This window comes from Sander vitreus, chromosome 15 (assembly GCF_031162955.1).
Source record: "Sander vitreus isolate 19-12246 chromosome 15, sanVit1, whole genome shotgun sequence".
NCBI lineage: Eukaryota > Metazoa > Chordata > Actinopteri > Perciformes > Percidae > Sander > Sander vitreus.
This window is the reverse complement of record NC_135869.1, coordinates 24,425,137-24,443,911: the sequence shown is the minus strand read 5'-3', so window position 1 is coordinate 24,443,911 and position 18,775 is coordinate 24,425,137. Positions and strand designations below refer to the sequence as shown.

General features: G+C 40.1%; 2 protein-coding genes across 6 annotated transcripts in view; one reads left to right on the top strand and one right to left on the bottom strand.

Moving 5' to 3' along the window:
• Nucleotides 1-100: 100 nt before the first annotated feature.
• Nucleotides 101-4,241, bottom strand: ccdc97 (coiled-coil domain containing 97). Its single transcript, XM_078268951.1, has 7 exons — nt 3,807-4,241; nt 3,528-3,704; nt 2,775-2,934; nt 2,205-2,293; nt 1,552-1,741; nt 1,248-1,371; nt 101-615 (listed from the first exon to the last, which is right to left on the bottom strand). Exons 1-7 carry the CDS (start codon nt 3,957-3,959, stop codon nt 477-479), a joined length of 1,032 nt encoding a protein of 343 aa, XP_078125077.1. The 5' UTR covers nt 3,960-4,241; the 3' UTR covers nt 101-476.
• Nucleotides 4,242-6,111: 1,870 nt separating this feature from the next.
• Nucleotides 6,112-18,775, top strand: part of LOC144529640 (myocardin-related transcription factor A-like) — a 36,983-nt gene continuing 24,319 nt past the window's right edge. For 3 of the 5 annotated variants that reach the window (XM_078268847.1, XM_078268846.1, XM_078268843.1), the window contains exons 1-3: nt 6,112-6,251; nt 6,718-6,802; nt 8,582-8,757. In XM_078268847.1, coding sequence (XP_078124973.1) covers nt 8,619-8,757 — 139 coding nt within the window. In that variant the 5' untranslated portion in view covers nt 6,112-6,251; nt 6,718-6,802; nt 8,582-8,618. The remainder of the gene's footprint in view (nt 6,252-6,717; nt 6,803-8,581; nt 8,758-18,775) is intronic. The other 2 variants (XM_078268844.1, XM_078268845.1) reach the window with 2 other exon arrangements.

The following is an 18,775-nucleotide window of genomic DNA, read 5'->3' as shown; positions in this document are numbered from 1 at the left end:
TGCTGGCTGTGGGAGAAAACAATACTGTAGGAGTAGCAGTTAATTAAAAGTAGTGGTTCATGTTTGTAAAATTTGAGCAGATGAAAACAAAATGCTGAAATGACTTTGCTAAATGTTTATTTATTGCGTCTAATTTTTGAATGTGTATTTCAGCCAAAACGTTTTACGTATTCTTCCTGTAAGGTGATTGTATCCTTGTTCATTGTTTGGCTTATGTTGACATTTGTAGATTTTATTTGTGCAGGACGTAAACAAGGTGAATAGAAAACTGCAATCAGTCATCCGGTCTTCAGTCCTTTTGTTAGAAGGGCATTATATCTATATTTGCAAAGACTCAAAAAAAACATTATTCATCACCAGTTTGCAAATTCACGTTAAAAAATGAAATACATATCCTTATTTTGTACATTTGTATTTACAGTTGAATCAAAGCAGTGAGTGTGACAGTTGTTACTACGGTTCTAATAATACAGCCACTATTCTGTCATATTTTCTTCCTCTTCGTCATTTTCCACCTCGTCTTCCTCCTCATCGTCATCTTCATCAAAGTATTTATCCTCCGCGTCTCTGCTGACTATGTCCAAGTTGTCGTAGTCAGGATTCTCATCCACCTCACTGTAAAAAACACACACACACACACACACACACACACGGTGAAATCTAGTTACATTTTCTGGACATAATTTTTCCATAACATTATTTTAACAATATTAATCCACTATCAATTAGCTACTATGTTGTTCCTAATTTAAAATCGTATATAAATCTTGCAGGCATCTGTGGTCAGGATACCAGTATCTGCAATGTGTTTACATATGAAATTTACCACTAATAACATTAAAACAACTTACAGTTTTAGTAAAGAAAAAAAAAAAAATCGGATCTCAATGTTATTAGCACTTTAATAACTACAAATCAAGTTTCTCTGTGCCACTCTCGTCTACAAATGACGCTACACGGTGGCACTACAAGCAAGTCCACCAGACACATAGTTTTATTTAAAAGCTTTTGAAACAACATAACCATGTTTATTGTCAAAGCAACAACTTACTTTTTTTTTTTTTTTTATAAAATATCTTTGTTGCATTTTTCATAAAATATGAACTAAATCACATGTATTACTTATTTTAAAGCCCCAAATATCCTGAGCAGGACCCAGTAGATGTTTCTATTTGTAGTGATACACTGTTCAATGTCTGTGTAACCCAAATGCAGGCTTTATATCGTAAAGTGGTGGTGTGGCTGACCTGTAGTTGAAATCCTTGTCTTTGCCATCTAGGAAGCGCTGGTGCATCTGACTGATGAACTCCTCCCTGAGCAGAACCTTCTCCTCTGGCGTGGGCTCCCATTCCTTCTGCTGGACGGTAATATCTACAGTGGGAACACAGAGAGAGAGACACGTGATTGCTGACAGAACAGAGACGGAAGTAGTCAGAGTAAGCCAGGGAAAAAAGGAGATCAGAGACCGACCCAGTTTCCTTCTTTGTCTCTTCACTTCAATCCGCAAGAGCACAGGCACTACACTTATTTTATAACTTCGGCCTCTCTCACCATCGTCTTCATCCTCGTCTTCCTCCTGTGCTCCCTCCTCTCTCTCCTGTTCCTCCTGCAGGCGACTCTGGATGAGACGCTCCTGGTAGGAGTTGAGGAGGAGGTGGGCGAGCCCTCCTGTGCTTCCTGCTGGTGCCCCTGGTCCCCGCTGTGCATCGCCCAGCATGGCCTCCTGGGAGCGCTCCAGCACCTAAAAACACATTAAGAACTTAGTAAAAGAACTAGGGATGTCCCTGGGCATTACTGATCGGGGATCAGCAGTCACCTCGATCACTTCAACTCCGTTCTTTTAACGTCAGTAAATTCTACACCAGTCTAAGTAGAAGTTGATTTCATATGCGAGTTTTACAGAAATGCACTAAGTTATATGTATTGAGCTGAAGACATCTTTTAGTTGCTTTGTTTACTTAATTATTTTTGTAAACAAAATAACTGTGTGGAGCTCTATTATCTAGGCATATACAAGTATCGGATCGGGACTCTGTATCGGCAGATACTCATTATTATTTTAAAAAAATGGGATCAGGGGCCAAAAAAGCTGGAAGGGAACATCCCTATAAAAAAACACAAGCTGAGTATAAAAATGCTGCCTAAACTGAACAGTGAATTACGAACTAAAAGTGTGACAGCACTGGCGCTGCATCTGCTCTCACCTCCTCATCAGTCAGGTACTGGCCAATATATTGTTCATACAGCAGCGGCTCCCTCATCCGCATCTGCTCATCGTTGAAATACTCGCCCTCTGGAAGAGGAGGTGGGGCAGAGGAACAGAGGGATGACAAGGTGGGAAGGAAAGAAAAGCACAGCACAGCGGTTGTGTTTAACGCACAGTTGATATACTTCATCTAGTTCACAGTACATACAACTGCCAGCAATTGGTGTAGAGATTGTTGGGGTGGCAGCAGATAGCATCTCAGCAGTAGATTCCTTAAAACCTTAAACTATGTGCATGATACCACTAGTGGCAATTGGAAAGTATGTTATAATATCTATATTTGTGTGAACTGACCCTTTAAAAGAAAGCTTTTTTTCAGTTTTACCGGATTTATGTTGCTTGGCTGCACCATTTAAGAATGATTTACAATCATTTTAACACAGCTACGGTAAAATGAGTTTACAAAACAGAGCATGTCTTATTGAGAGAGCCAGGACAATTATTGTACTAAAGAAGTCTTAACTGGTATGAATGTATATTGTCACAGATGACAAAAAAAAGCCCCTACCCCTCTGGAGGGCCCTGAGGGCAGCGTAGCGCTGGTTTCGAACCCTTGTCCTGTTGGTTGATGCAGCAGATCGTTTCTCTATCACATTGCTGTAGTGAAGAGCCCGTGGATCTGAGCTGACGTGGGCAAACGCTGACAGGTTCTGGGGTTTGAGGTAGGCCTAGAAATAAAAATAACTAAAATAGGTTAGCACAAAAACTATGTTGTCAGTACGCTAAATATCTTTGCCAAATCATGACTGTGCTGTGCCCCCTTGAGGCTATTTTGTGATTTGGGATATTGGGTTACATCAAACAAAACTTACTTGACTTACACTTTAATTGAGCAATTTTCAATAAAAACATAAAAGACAGAACGATTGATAACATCCTCTTTATTAACAATTCTAAAAATGCATGAAATCAGAAGGGCTGTCTAATGTGCCTAGTCTTAAACTAAGGTTGCTTTTTAACTGTATTACTTTGCTGTCCACAACTAGTTTTCATGTTATCCTGGGAACTGCCTTTGTCGGATGTAGAAGCTGATAGGGCTGCTTTATGGTCTAAGAAATAACAGTTAAACCGTTGATACTAATAGTAACAACAGTATCCAAAGTATTTTTAAAGACCTTTTACTTAATCATTGCACTCTGATTGTGTGTTTAGATGTACCTATCAGCCTATATAAGAGCCCCTTTCAGCTGCTGCCCATATAGCCTACACACAAATGTGTGGGTAAATGAACACATACACACGTTGAGCCGTGTACACGTACATGGTACCTCTCCAGGAACACCAGTGGCCTGCTCCTGTACTGATGCAGTAGCTCTTCTCTGCGCTGCTTTAGGGTCAGTTCAGCCTCTCCTTTCTGCTGGCTCTTCACTGGACTTGCACTCCTGGCTATGGACTCTACCATGTCATTTACGCAAATGGCCTCAGCGTGGCTCACGTACTGTATGATAAGCAGACACCCAATCAGTAAAACAGAAATATAATGCAGTGTGCATATATTTGCATTAACGTTATACAAAACAGGTAACTGGTTATCTCTCACCTGAGTGTCTTGTCGTGGCTGCTGGGTGTCTGCGGGCTGGTGAAAGTCACATCGCTGGGACCGTGTCGCCGGTTCTTCTGGTAATTCACTCTCGTCTTCACTTTCACACAAACTCGCTTGTGTTTTAACTGGAGGGTCGATTTCTCCCCACATAATGAACTGTTAACCAGGTTACTAACGTGTTTCCAGTGGCTCCTACGGTCAGCTAACTTTAGCGATAAACTACCTAACGTAACGATTACGTACGTTGTCAGGTTATTCTTGACCTTAACGTTATAGACCCCGAAAAGGGCTGGTAATTTGTCTCTTTAGTTTGAACATTCCCGCGTCAAAAATGTAATTTTAACCAGTTAATTAAAAACATTCGTTTCTCTTGTTTAGCATTAGCTATGTTTTTCCGCCATGTTGGTCCGTCGTTAATTATTGCCCCCCCTGTTTCTGTGACCGAAAGAATGGTTCCGCCCGGTCCATTCTTTCAAAATCAACGTGCTGTTGATTTTGTCCTACACGTTTGATTCTAAAAACAATGCAACATGTACAAAAACGTGTTACTTTCATATGAAGCAGGATAAGAGGCGGTAATCAGACATGGAATTATATATTTAAGGTCTAGCTACTATCGGGTTAAAGATAGATTTGAGACATTATGAGTGCTTTGAGTGAGTTTGAAAGTGAGGTTAACTTTTTGGCCAACCAAGACACATAATGCAGACTGTAGTGTTTTGAAAAAGTGGCTTCAGTAGGCCTACTGATTGATGCTTTATGGCAAAAACAAAGCTATAACAGCACTAGATGACATTGATGACTGAAGACAATAACAGATAGCAATAATTCCCTAATGTTTTTTGTCTAGTGCACTGGTTCCCAAAGTAAGGGGGGTGGGGGGGGGGTCCCCAGCAAAAAGAGGAATTGTGGAAAGCTACAGGCCAACTTTGTGCTAATTATTTTGTGCTAATTTAATTGGAAATCTCTTTGAGAACATACATAAAACATAACATACTGACATGATATGGGCCCTGCTTTATTATCTGAGTTTAACCTGTCTTGAAGAGGGTGCTGCTATCAAAATGTAGTTTTAAGAAGATCTTCTTTAGGGGTGTGAATCATCACTGATCTCCCGATTCGATTATCATGTCTTCGATTCGATATATCGATGCATCACGATGCGTCAAATACATTTTTTTTCTTCTATTAAAGCCATATAGGATATTTAATTCGTAGCTTTTCAAGCTTCAAAAACAAAACATTCTGCAGTGCTCTAATACTAAATAAATTGGATACATAAAACTACAGCACTGAGCACATGGCACTTCCTGAATGTGCAAAACATACCAGAATATGTAAACAGAAACGTTGTTAGGCCTACATTCAATTGTAAACAGAAATAATCGATTATGGTTTGGCCGATTATCGATGCAGCATCGTCCATGTCCACGATTCCATGCATCGGTTATTTGATTAATTTCAACACCTCTAATCTTCTCATATGTCAGTTTTGTGCTTACTTGTTGCATATTCCTAAAATAAATTGTGCTTGATTGAAATACCATGCAGAATGGGGCCAGGGACTAGCACACAAAGTACATATTGCCATGTATATGTGCAACGCTTAATAAAACGTCCGAGTGTGGGAGGATTTTTCACCTCTCCTTTTCTTTGTTGAAAGGAAAAACTATCTTAGTCTCTATTTCTATTTATGATTTTCAATGTGTCTGTCTTATGTCTTGCTATTGATTTTATTTTTTTTTTTTTTTATATTGTGAACCTTTCTTTAAATTCCATGGCCTCCCTATCAGTGCTGATGAATATTTAGCAACCAAACAATGCTAAATGTTCTTAAGTAAGTAAGTAACAAATTAAATCCCATTTTATCAGGACAGGTGTGCTGGGTGGGTGAACTTTCACTGTCGAGCCTGGAAGCGCGCGGCAGCAGAGAGGTCCACTACATCCATGGTGTCACTCTTTTAGAAATAAAATGGACCGACATCTGTTTGGCCATTTCATTCTCATCATGAGATAAACTGTTACGGACAGACAACTGACAAATATGACTGGTTGACTGGTTGGTCGGTCGGTCCCGCGGTAACGGGACTTCGGGTTCTGCCCATAGACAGTAGATAAGATAAGAAGGTTCTGCCTCGGTTTAGTATCCCGGAGGAAGTCTTCAAGAATCTGCGTAGTGACACACTACCGGAGGTTAAGCGGTGTTCCTTTCAAAACAATTGTACGGCTTATTTTAAAACTTTTCTTTACTGGTAAACAAGAACAGTCGTATTTTGAAAGTTTTAACAGGAACTTATAGTTCTCTCATCGTTTACTTCACTATGTGTATCGCACAAACTTGTCAACTTCCCCGGACTAGCCAAAAACTCTGCTAGTTTTTTGGTTGTGTCCGTGAAATAGCCAAAAACATGGACATCATACATGAACAAAGGTAGTACTCAGGTACGTATTTACAACAGAGCTGACTGCAATGCATGCTGTGTAATGCCCAAAGCACTGTAAATGCTCTTCTTGTGTGCCGTCAAACCAATATTGACAACTGCTGCTGGACCTCGTTTAGTTTTTTTTTATTATTATTTTGGGCTCGAAGACTTAATTATCATTGCTAGTTTATGTCAACAAAAACGAAAGCTCAATGGCTTCACTATCCTTTGTAAATATGGTTGTTTGGGTTCATTCACACTGGATCAGTCGGTCCGGGCTATTTGCCGTAGGGTTGTACGGTGGTGGGAGGGTCACTTTAATGGCCCATTTGTGTAATGTCCTGTTGTGATTTTTAACCCCCCAATGTATCACACAAGTACCTTTTTTTATATATATATATATATATATATATATATATATATATATATATATATATATATATATATATATATTTATTTATTTATTTATTTTTTCTTTCCGTTAGACTGCACATAAAGGCAGCTTCATTTCATGGAGAAAGAGAAAGAAAGGACATGAGGGCCTGTGCTTTGTGCTGGAGCTTGATGCAGGTAAACAGTCTGATATCTATACACAAACTGATGGGCAGTTAGGGCTATGTGCACAGGGGTGCAACTACCCAGTGTCAGAGGGGTATGCAGCAACAATTTTGGCGCCCCCCCCCCCAAAAAAAAAAAACAAAAACAAGAAGAAGTAAATAAATAAGTGTACCGGACATCATCATATATGGGGTTTAAATAATAAAGGTTTATATTAAAGTATATCAGCCACTGTAGGCCTAGCATAATTATAAATAAGTATATATATATATATATATATATATATGTGTATATATAAATATACAGTAAATGTACTTTATTTTCATTACAATAAATAAATCCTCATTGATGGCATTCAAGCATATGTGTTGCGGATGTTTAAATTTGTGTTCTGATTTGTTTACTACGTCCCTGCTGTCAGACATAGGCTAATTGTTATATTTCCCACATGTGCTGGGTTTTTATACAGAAATGCATTTTTCATTTGCAATGGCAAGATTAGCCTAATAGCATATTTATTTCGATTTGGCATTAGAAGTAATCAGACTTCATCTGTAAGCAACACTAACGTTAAAGTGCTAAATGAAACGAATGTGAGGAAGACTCGGAACTTGAACTGGACATTTAGTTTTGTGTGGTCTAATAGAACTCCTACCTGATGTCATCACTGGTCTGATCTCTACTTGATGCCATCGCCGACCTCATGTCTGTCTCATTCACTCCTTGTCTGTGTTCTTCTCCACTAAGACATATTGTCAGACATTATGTAATATATTTTCTATATTAGTTTTTCCATATTAATAATATTAAGAAATTAATCTGTTGGTATCAAGTGGCTCCCCCTACACTTCCACCTAATGTTAGACCTACCTGTTGCCTTCCCCTGTCTTTCCTGATCCACCATCCTCACACCTGAATGAAATTAACTCACTGTTAAATATAGCATATATATATATATATATATATATATATATATATATATATATATATATATATATATGGTAATTCCTCTACTATGCGACAGAAAGTCGCGTGGTTATGACACAATTGTTAGCCTATTTTTACAAAAACGTCTGCTAAACGTCAAGCTTGAGCTACCACCTACGGAGCTAAGCATAGTAGTACAGTTAACGTGATGCTACCCGCTAGCATGCTACCCACTCAGGAGAGTGCTACTTGCCGACCTATGGATGAAACCAAATCCCAAAAAATTACTACAGCTCTTGCGAAACGGGTGGCAACTAACTGCAGACCTGTCAGCATCGTAGAGGACCCGGGTCTTAAAGACGTACTACGTAATGTTAGACAGCCAATCACCAGCAATATTAGGTCTTGGTAGAAGCATGCTGCATGCTTACTGACTCGCTGACTCTGATGAGATTTACTACTTTGGTATTGAAATTGGGTATTGAATGACAAGGCAATTTTCGATACTCGATACTTTAGAGGTAATTCGTTCGGTTCCTTAAAAGTATTGAATTCCGTACCCAGTCCTAATGGTGAGTTGCCACAACAACAGAGTGGGTGTCCCATTATCAACGCTGGGTATCTGTTACCTCTGTTATGTCTTCACTGTTAAATACAGGCTCATGTAACTGGAAATGAGTCATTTAGACAGAGAGAGAGAGAGTTGGAGGGAAAGATAGAAGGTGGTGTATGTGACGGGTAGAACAGGGAGTATGGAAGGAAGGAAAAAAGTGGATACAGAGAGAGAGCATATCAATTAAAGAGCTAGCACTAGCACATTTTTCACCATTCATGCATGCATTCATGTGCTTCTTCACTTCCTAGGTCTGTCTATGAGCCTCACTCTGAATACCTGGTAACCATGGAGACCAAGTTGGGCGAGAAATCAAATGCAGGTGCCTTCATCCCCAGCCCTCAGAGTGAAGCTGTGGCCAATGAGCTGCAAGAGTTGTCCCTGCAGCCTGCCCCTAACCTGCTGCCAGTCAGAGAAAGGAAGGATGGTAAGTGGCAGTTTTTACAATCAAAATGAAACTGCTTTTACTTATGCAATGACATGTTTGGTAAACGTGTCCATCAAGTGGCTTTAAGGGACACACACATTGTGAAATTACTAAAACAGAGGAGCAGAAACCCCTTAAAATATACTCTGATGCATGGTCCTATTTGATTACATGTTAACATGATTGGGGGCTATTTTCTTTGTATTTAAATGTTTAAACATGCAAAGAAGCAAATTTTCCCAGACGGAGTTTGAGGTGTTTGTGTGCAATGGTTTTTCCAGCATCTGTAGAGCTGCTATAGCTGCTGCCAGAGTTTACATTTCAGACATAGTAGGTCTCCCTTCCCATTACTTCATTATAAACAGCAAGTACTGTCTTCCAAATGCACAAACACTCTCAGGGGTGAGCTCCGTTTGCAGAGTTCAGACTGTAGCAGACTCTCCCGGGGATCATGCTGCTCTGGGGGACCGGCTGCGCAGCGAGAAGCCGCTGCTGACGGGCGCAGAGCTCTGCCTGACCATAAGCCCTGTTCATAGGCCATATTCTATTATATTTTGTATTTTGAATTGTTACCTACCACCAGAATTTTATGATTTCCTTGCCATAAATATAGGCGTTTTTACAATAAATTGGTGCCTAAAAATGTATCAGAATGTAGGAGTCTTTTACGCTCAAGATTTCTTGGGGGAGGACCCCCAGAACCCCCTGCTTAATGTGTCCCCCCCACCCCCCTAACAGCCCATTCTGAGCCAGGAAAACCCCTGCTTGTGTGTCTGTGAGTATACATACATCGCTTATTAGAGGAGGTTTTTAAAGGTACACCTCATAGGATGATACTTTTTCTGTCTGCTTCACCTTTGTTTCTGAGGCAGTCTGTGGAGACCATTCTTGATTTTGAAACTGGCTTAAGATATAAGGGCTGTGGCCCATTTCCCCCTGTGTATTAAAGGTACCTTGTGAAGTGTCTTTGCCACTAGTAATGCTATGGAGAATGTTTTAGTGTGGCTCCCCGTTTTCTCATGTGCACAAGGACGCAAATTTAAATATTTTTTTGCAAGCTATAGCTACAACTTGTGAATTTTATTATTATTTTTATTTTTTTTACAATTGTGGTCACATTGCACCTGGCTGAAATCCAATCACAATGTGAGCCAGTCCACTTCCAAATGTGACTGAGTGATGAACATACATTTTTACTTATATATACACTGGGTTTCCCCCAGTGTATTGCAAGCCTGGTGGCCCACTGGGCCTAAGTTGCCCCTCATGGGGAATTGTTATTTTTTTTAATTATTTTTAATGTATTTTTAAGAAGTTTTTTAAACTACAGTTACACTACATGTTTTCAAGTCTCCATTTAGCTTTTAGCACTGACTTAGGGCCTTATGAAATCTGTCTTATAGCTTATTTAAATTCTCAATTTCATGATTCCTCTGATGATACTGTTATCACAGAAACTATTGGGCTCTACCTAAAAGCTGTGACTGGTCCCAGCCGGGCCTTCGTCGAAAAAAAAAGACACTTGCCACCGTGCGTAGAGCCATTGTAGTATTTGTGCTGTAGTTGCCGAAACATGCCATGCAGTTTCTTTTTGTCTGTTTCAAACAATAGTGCAAGTAAAGTTGTGTTTATGACAGTGTTGCTCTTTCTATGTTTAAGATTTAAAGAAAACTCATCCATTATCCAGCTAATTAGCACACCTACAGTCATGTGAACAAATTAGGACACCCATGCTAAAGTTGACTAAAAAGAGGAATAAAAAAATTATCATTAGGAAATTGATGCCTTAATTAAAAAAAATTTATCGTAAATAAATAAATGTTCTTCCTTAAAATACAGGGGGCATAAGTAAGTACACCCCTATGTTAAATTCCCATAGAGGCAGGCAGATTAATATTTTTAAAGACCAGTTATTTCATGGATCCAGGATACTATGCATCCTGATAAAGTTCCCTTGGCCTTTGGAATTAAAATAGCCCCCCCACATCATCACATACCCTTCACCATACCTAGAGATTGGCATGGTTTTTTTCAGTTAGCCTAATAGCTGGTTTGATTTGCACTGAGAGATGATTTTATGGAAAGTACCCCATGCCAATCTCTAGGTATGGTGAAGGGTATGTGATGATGTGGGGGTATGGTGAAGGGGATGTGATGATGTGGGGGTATGGTGAAGGGTATGTGATGATGTGGGGGTATGGTGAAGGGTATGTGATGATGTGGGGGTATGGTGAAGGGTATGTGATGATGTGGGGGTATGGTGAAGGGTATGTGATGATGTGGGGGTATTTTAATTCCAAAGGCCAAGGGAACTTTATCAGGATGCATAGTATCCTGGATCCATGAAATAACTGGCCTTTCAAAATAATAATCTGCCTGCCTCTATGGGAATTTAACATAAGGGTGTACTTACTTATGCCCCCTGTATTTTAAGGAAGAACATTTATTTATTTACGATACATTATTCATTCACCAAGAAAATTGGTGTCCTTAAAGATTGGATTTTTTCCTCTATTTTTTAATTTAAGCATTAAGATCAATTTCCTAAAGATGATTTTTTTTATTCCTCTTTTTACTCAACTTTAGCATGGGTGTCCTAATTTTTTCACATGACTGTAATAGGGGATGTTTTCTTGTTTCTGACTGACTGGCCTTGCAAGTGCAGAAAAACTAGACGCTGTCTGGTAACTGGATATTGGAACGGCACAGTATTTACACTTTGTCTGGCATGCCTGCTGTACATATTGGCATCCTAAAATAATAGCTATGGTTTCTGTGCTTTTTTCACAGTTGAAATGCAGTTGAAAAACTCTCTAGCTGGAGGCATTTAGCTGATGTCTTGTTGTATTTGCTTGTATTTGATAATGCAGTAATTGCAACGAATACTGGGTATTTTATGTGCAGCTGAGATACAGGTAGAACAGTACCATCAAAACATATTGTGAATATTTGAATGTTTTTTTGCATCTGTACACAAGGACTTGTGTTTTTGTATAAAAGTATCTTTCTGTATGCGTAACATCAGTGAGCCTTCCACATGTAGATTATTGAAACTACTTTTATTCTGTCATAAACCCTGCCTGGTCAGGTTTTACTTATTTTTATTAATTTATAATAAGTAACACCATGTTGGGTGAATATGTTCCCAGAAAGACAGCACAGTGATCTTATGTTTTGTTTTAGTGTTTCAGTAGTGCAATATGAATATATCTGCTACAGTAAGTAAACAGCTGACAGTAATCTAATACATGTGGGCAAAGGCCTGTACCAGTAGACTGGTGCATGTCTCCACCTTCTGGCCAATAAAGTACTACAACCAGTATTTGTTTTGTAAGAACATTTTAATTCACGGTTCATGAACATAATACCATCTGATGGTCTCAAGTTTAGATTGAATCCCCTTTAAATCCTGTTAATCAGCCCTGAATAACCCTTCTGTATGTGGCAGTGTGTGTCTTTGAGTGCAACCTTAGCCCCAGTGTGCACAGATAATTTGTAGTGAAGAAACGGTATTGGCTGAGGAAATGGGGAAACTGTGGCGGCAGGAGCATTCAGGACGACGGCAAAATGGAATACAAAAGTGGACGGAAGAGTTCATCCGTGAGTTTGAGGAGGTTGCATGTAGCAAACTAAGCCAGTGGACAATTCCCAAAAATGTGCTCATGGAAATTCAATGTTGAAGAAAAGATGGAAAACAACTCTGTGAACTTTTGGTTTTCGGACCCCTATTGCAACTTATGGCCCCACTCATACAGACATTTATGCTGCATTCACAGGCCCTTCAGATGGTCCCAGTTCCTGAGTTGGGAAGTCATTCTTCCAACTTTGGTGTGTTCATGAGCTTTAAGTCGTAATCTGGAGGGGGAAAAAAACATTGACGCTACAAAGAAGATGTGTTCTATGATATTGCTCAGAGCAATTGATTGCTATAAAGCAGTTGTAGAAATATTAAAGTACTTGTATAGATATAAAAGGAAATACCCCCTTCACCTCCACAGGTTCTCAGAAACCCTACCGGTCCAAACCGCCACACTTTTTTCTGTTTATTAATAAACAGCGATTAACATCTTACTCCACTGACGGAGCAGGATACAGATCTGTGTGTGGGAAAGGTAGAGAGAGACGGAGATTTACAGTCCTCTTGGAGCCCTGTTGGCTTTTATCTCAGCATTTATGACTGATACGAGCACACACTTTAGAGACCTAACTGAGTCCGATTCAAACAAAGATGTGCAGACACATCTTTAGATACTCTTACTTACATAAATTATACAGATATTTTAGTCATAGTAACACATTTTTATACATACATGTAGATACACTCTTTCTGACAATAAACACACACCTACACACATGCACACAAGCGCATCCAGCAAAGTGGGATAATCCCTGCCAGCGTTTTGGCTGGGGCCTTATCTGAAGTAATGGCGGATCACAGTCCTGATTCATTTTCCCCTCTCTTGTCAGACTGGGGAGTTCTTTGCCTGGGGACACCACATCTTGCATATTAACACCCTCTGATACAAAACCGCACACGCAGACATGTCATCCTGCATATTTGTTACGGTGCACACAAATACGCAGCCTGTTATTTGTGTGCATCAGATCACTTAAACAGTCGTTCTTTATGCCTGCAATTATTTCTTTGTTTTCGAAGCACTGTCGCCGCTACCTAATTTGTTTCATCAACATAATGTGAACATGACAGGCACCGTCGGTTCATTGTAATGCTAACCGACAGATGACTTTTTTTCACCTTGAAAGGGCCCTCTCACCTTTTTAATGTCCTGTCATATTATCTGATGTCACCCGGGACAGAGCCTTAATAATGGAGATGAATGGAACTGTCAATGGACGGGGACAGGTGTTTTATACTGAGAAGGAGAGGAGAAGCTGAAAGAGGGAGATAAAGGGAGTTTAAAGGCATGCAGGCGGGTATACACTTTATTGACAGAACAAATCGGCTGCTAGTTAGACCATGGATGCAGATATACATTTTGTTTTCCTCTTTTTTTCCAAGTCTTTCCAAACCACAATGGCTAAATGTCAAAGTGACTTGTAGTCTTCTAATGTTCTAAGCTGCTGGCTTCAAAGTAGAGGCTTTCTCGTTTCTTTATAGTTACAGTATGGGTGTATTTGCTTGATTGACTGTTTGTACTAGCATTTTCAGATTTTCTGGCTGTCATCGACTGGCACAAGCAAGTGTCTTTTGGTGATAAAATGGGAGATTTTAGAAGTTAAGATTCAATATATGTATATAAAAATATTCACTTTTTTTTATTAATGAGCATGCATACGTGGGCCAAATTAAAGCTGGTGCTGTGCTACTGACTTGATATGAGACTATGCAGCCTGTTGACCCCGATTTTCTTTTACATTTGCTTGACAATATAAAGAAAATCACTGTTATGTAAAAGTGGACTTTAAAGCAGTTGTTTTACTTTCACCAGCTGTGAAGCTCTATGTTTTTGTAAAAAAAAAAAAAAATCTCAATCTTTTTTGCTAACATCAACACAAGGGGCTTGTTTGGAAGACCTGGTGTGTCCGCTGATTGCTAGCATGGTAATCTGTCTGCATTTCAGATGGTCTGACCATTTTTGGTGCTGCTGCTAATGTGTTCCCTCCTGTGCTAAACTGTACTGGACAAGCTCCTGAGTTTGGCTACACTTCTTCAGACATGGTTAGCAGGAAACGGCAAATACAAAGGTCAGACAGGTGGGCAGAAAGACAAAAAAGTGGAAACAGGTGTTGTTGTGTTTGTGTATCTGTGTGTCAGGATTTTAGGCCTCAAGGCATGACGGCAGAGAGGTGCTCACACAGGTGCATATCATTGACACCACACTGATCTTAGACCACAAGTGCTAAGTGAGAGGAATTTGGCGAGTAGGAAAGGGGCTCCGCTCAAAACGCGTGTGTGTGTGTGTGTGTGTGTGTGTGTGTGTGTGTGTGTGTGTGTGTGTGTGTGTGTGTGTGCGCGCCTGTGCGCCTGTCAGCAGCTGAATGACTTATTACAACAACAGCTGGGACAGACTGCTTGATCACAGATTCACCGACATTTGACACACAGGCACACACGCGTCTTAGTCAGTCCTGTAGCTGCAGCAAATACAGCAGAAGCTCTTCTAAAGCTCTGCAGTAGCTCTGATACGGTAGCTTTGTATTTATTCATGCTTTATTATTTAATTTATTACATTTAAGGAGGACTTTGTTGTAGAGGACACTGCCAAAGCTTTCATTGAATCTGATCAAGGAGCTGTTTCAAAAGACCTTTTGATGAGGAGGAGAAATCTCTTTTGATAGTCTTTGATTAGAGAAATTTGCGGATGTACAGACTTGTGACAGCTGCATAAATCCAACACCTGCACTCAGCTGTAGCCCACTTTGCTTCTTGTTCTGAGTCTCACTCAGAATAAGTTCCTAGTTCAGTCGCCATGCTGGAACAACTATCCTGTGTCTGCATCGACCCTGCCCCTCTCAGACCTCCGCCAATCAGCAGGAATATGGATGAGAGAGCCCTACGGTTTGAGTTAGAGCGCCAGGCCTGTCAGAGTATCAGAAAAGGTGGGCTACCTGTTGTGTGTCATGCTTTATATTGTGGAACTTGCAACACATGCAATGCTTTTAAAATGTATGTAGCTTGTTGGCTGGGTGAATGCTGTGTTGACTGTTTTAACCTCAGAGTGTTATCCAGGTTTATCTTCTGGGCTCAAGTGTTAAGTGAATCAAATACTCAAGTACACCACACATGGCTGGGTTACAGTGGGGGCTCAGCCAGCCCGGGCACAGCACACTTTGCTTTAAGCACATGAACTCAGGAACCTGTTGACGGTAGCCACATGGGCCTAGGACCAAAGTAGCTGCACTGAGAGCAGTGTGGACTGATTTAGGAAAGGACAAACTCCAGAAGACTTCCAGAGAAGTCTGAGTGTAATGACATACAGTAGATTGAACCATACCCCTAAAAATAAGATTTAAGGTTCTTTTTCTCTCTTTTTTTTAAATGACATTACGGTTGCAATTGGTTTCGTTAAGATATGTGAAAGTTACAGTATAGTGAACAGGTCCTTTTTTAAATAAGATTCTGATTGTTACAGATGTATTGCACACTGTTATTTTCTGTGGACCGGCTAGGCATCATTTTAAAGAGAGAGAAATTGGGTTTCAGTACAATTAGTCGGAATAATGAGATAAATTGACAGAATTTTAACCCAGGTAAGCAGAGACTTATTAACTTAACTGTCTCTCTCTCCTGGGTTTCAAGCGGTTACAACATGGACACAAATAGAAAACTAAGTGAGAGGGCAAGGAAGCGAGGGAGGAAAACCACACATTAGAGATCGAAACAGAGGATACAGTAGTATGAAAAATAGTTGACCGAAACACTGGTAAACATTGCAGTACAGAAACAGGCAGCTAAGGAAGTGCATTTAACTTGTATAGCTTAATAATGGTTTTAACAATGGGATCATGGGCAAATTAAAAATGAAAATTTACTAAATCAATACGTGTCAGAAGATATTTAACTTCAGACAAAAGAAGTTGTCATTTGGAAAATCCCTGTTTCAAGTTGCTTTGAAATCTCACAAATGCCAATCGAGTATTGGCATTAGCCTAACTGTATATGTGAGTTCAGAGTTTACATACTTTTCAACCGAAGATCCCTTGCCTGTGTTACACTGTTGTTGAGTGAAGGTACACTTGCTGTATGTGGCATTTGAGCAATGAGCACACTTTCTCAGAATAGATTCTGTATCAGCACATTGCATCACTTGCCTGTCATCTCTTGGCACAAATCATCGGCCTCGAAAACGTGTGCATGTTTGTGTTTCATGATTGTGTAAGTACAGTATATTCAGCCGTAAGCTGAGGTATTTAACTGTGTGTGTTGATTTCTGCATGTTAAATATGCACTCCTGTTTATGCTTGCAAATGTTTTGTTAGTCCGGCCATGTTTGCCTGCAGGATCTAGTTAAATCTTCCCCCCTGCCAAAGGCAGAAACTGCACCATCCTGCGTGAGCCACATTTTCATCACAGAAATCAAAGGAAGATGACTGTTTATTATCTCAGGCTACTGGAGGACACACAGAGGGCCACAGCGACAGAGCCTGCTCTCAGTATTGCCAACCAGTTCTGAAACGTGAGAACACACAGGTCTTTTCCGTCTTCTACTGTGTAGAAAACATTACATTTAAAAAAACAAGAACGTAGAAGCTACTGTATGTAGACTTGTGATAACTGAAAAAGAGGAACAAGAGGGGCAGATTCATGTTGCTTGAGTATGTGAGATTTAAGGGCCGTGTCTCAGGATATTAATGATAAAGCATTTAGATTTTTTTGTAGTTGACTTGACAGAGACGAAGAGAAAAGAATGTTTCGGTATCTGAGGGTTAATGTCGCTTTACGTAGAGATGGAAATAGGACCGGGGATGTGGACCAGAGGATGAAAGAAGTAGATGAAAGGTTCAAGCGAATGAGTTTGGGATACAGTTTCAGGCAGGTTCTGGGCAAAATAATAGTGCCAGTCCTCGGCACAGTGCACAGTGTATTCATATTATAATCGGTTTAATGTAATCCCAACCAGTTGGGACGCTTGTAGTGACAAACCCACATAATTATAACCCGACCCTGCAGCTCCCTTCAGCTACAGAGCTTTAAATCATCTTTCAGCTCATTGTTTTGGTTTTCCTGCCCCCAACTTGACTACCTTAGTTCACTCTAGCTGCTTTCATTATTGTTTTTAACACCAGCAAGCAGCTGTTTCCATCAAGAAAGCTCTGAAAAATCTGATGTACGCTTGATGTCCAGCACCAAACAGCAGACACATTTAGCGACTGAACACTAAACATAGCAGCGTAAGAGCCAGATACCGCTCATCCAAAAAGCACTACACATGCTATGACATAGTTGCGTCCCCTAGCAATGTTAGCGCATACGCATCATTTGTTAACAGCTAGCTATTTGGGACCAGGCTATTTCCAGGAACAAAAGCATTCATTCAGAAAGTTACATCGTTGATTCTTGAAATGCGATGGTGAGCGAGCTGTACCCAGCATGACCTTTGGTGGTGTAACAGTTTTAAAGGTGTCCCCTCTCAACACACTACACAATGTGTAGGAACGCACCACTAATAAATATTTCCTGTAGCTCACACTCAACACTGCTTTATGTTAGGGCTGTCGGAATTGGCCAAAAATTACATTTAAATATTCTGTTTAAAAAAATCCATTGGTGTGAATATATTCGAAGATCTATTTGTGCGCGTTACGTCCATAAGAGCGCAAACCAATACAACGGGAGACGTAACTACTTGTATAGGTATATTTATTTCAACATAAACATGAATAAACTAATAAAATAATGTCCTATGTAACGTAAAACTTAATTTAAACACCGTAGACCTCTCTCCTTCTATCTTTGGAGCGTGCAGAATGCAGGCCATGACACAGACGACAATCACATATCTGGTTGGTAATTTGGTTATAAACAACCGAGTCTCTTGCCCTTCCTTGAGCGTGTCCGGCGATTTCGGCGTCAGCCCTTACCGGCTGAAGTTCCAGAATCTCGTACTCTCTCCAGCTGAACATTTTCATTGGCATCTTTGTGGCATATTAGTCTGTTGGTTTTATGAACTGACCCTGACTGCTGATCGTGTGACCCCATGTAAGTTTCAGTCCGTGGTGTAGGATCACTGTGCTGGGGAAAGTTGAGCTATAGTTTGAATGCCAGTGGGGTGATTGGCTTCAGCCCAGAAGAGGCAGCAGTACATTTGGACTTTATGGATTTGTCCTTTCACGTAATCTCTGATCAGAATGACGCAGCAATGAGGGTTTTTGTTCACACTACGGGAGACTTCATGAAACATTATGTGCCCTACATCAGAGAAGAGAGAGAATTGTATCCTTAGGTGTACATTGTTTATGAAATTAGGAACTGGTATGTAATTGAATATTAACAGCATACAGTTCTAAATACCTATCCTATTACTGGTAGGTACAACAACGTATAACACACGTTGCA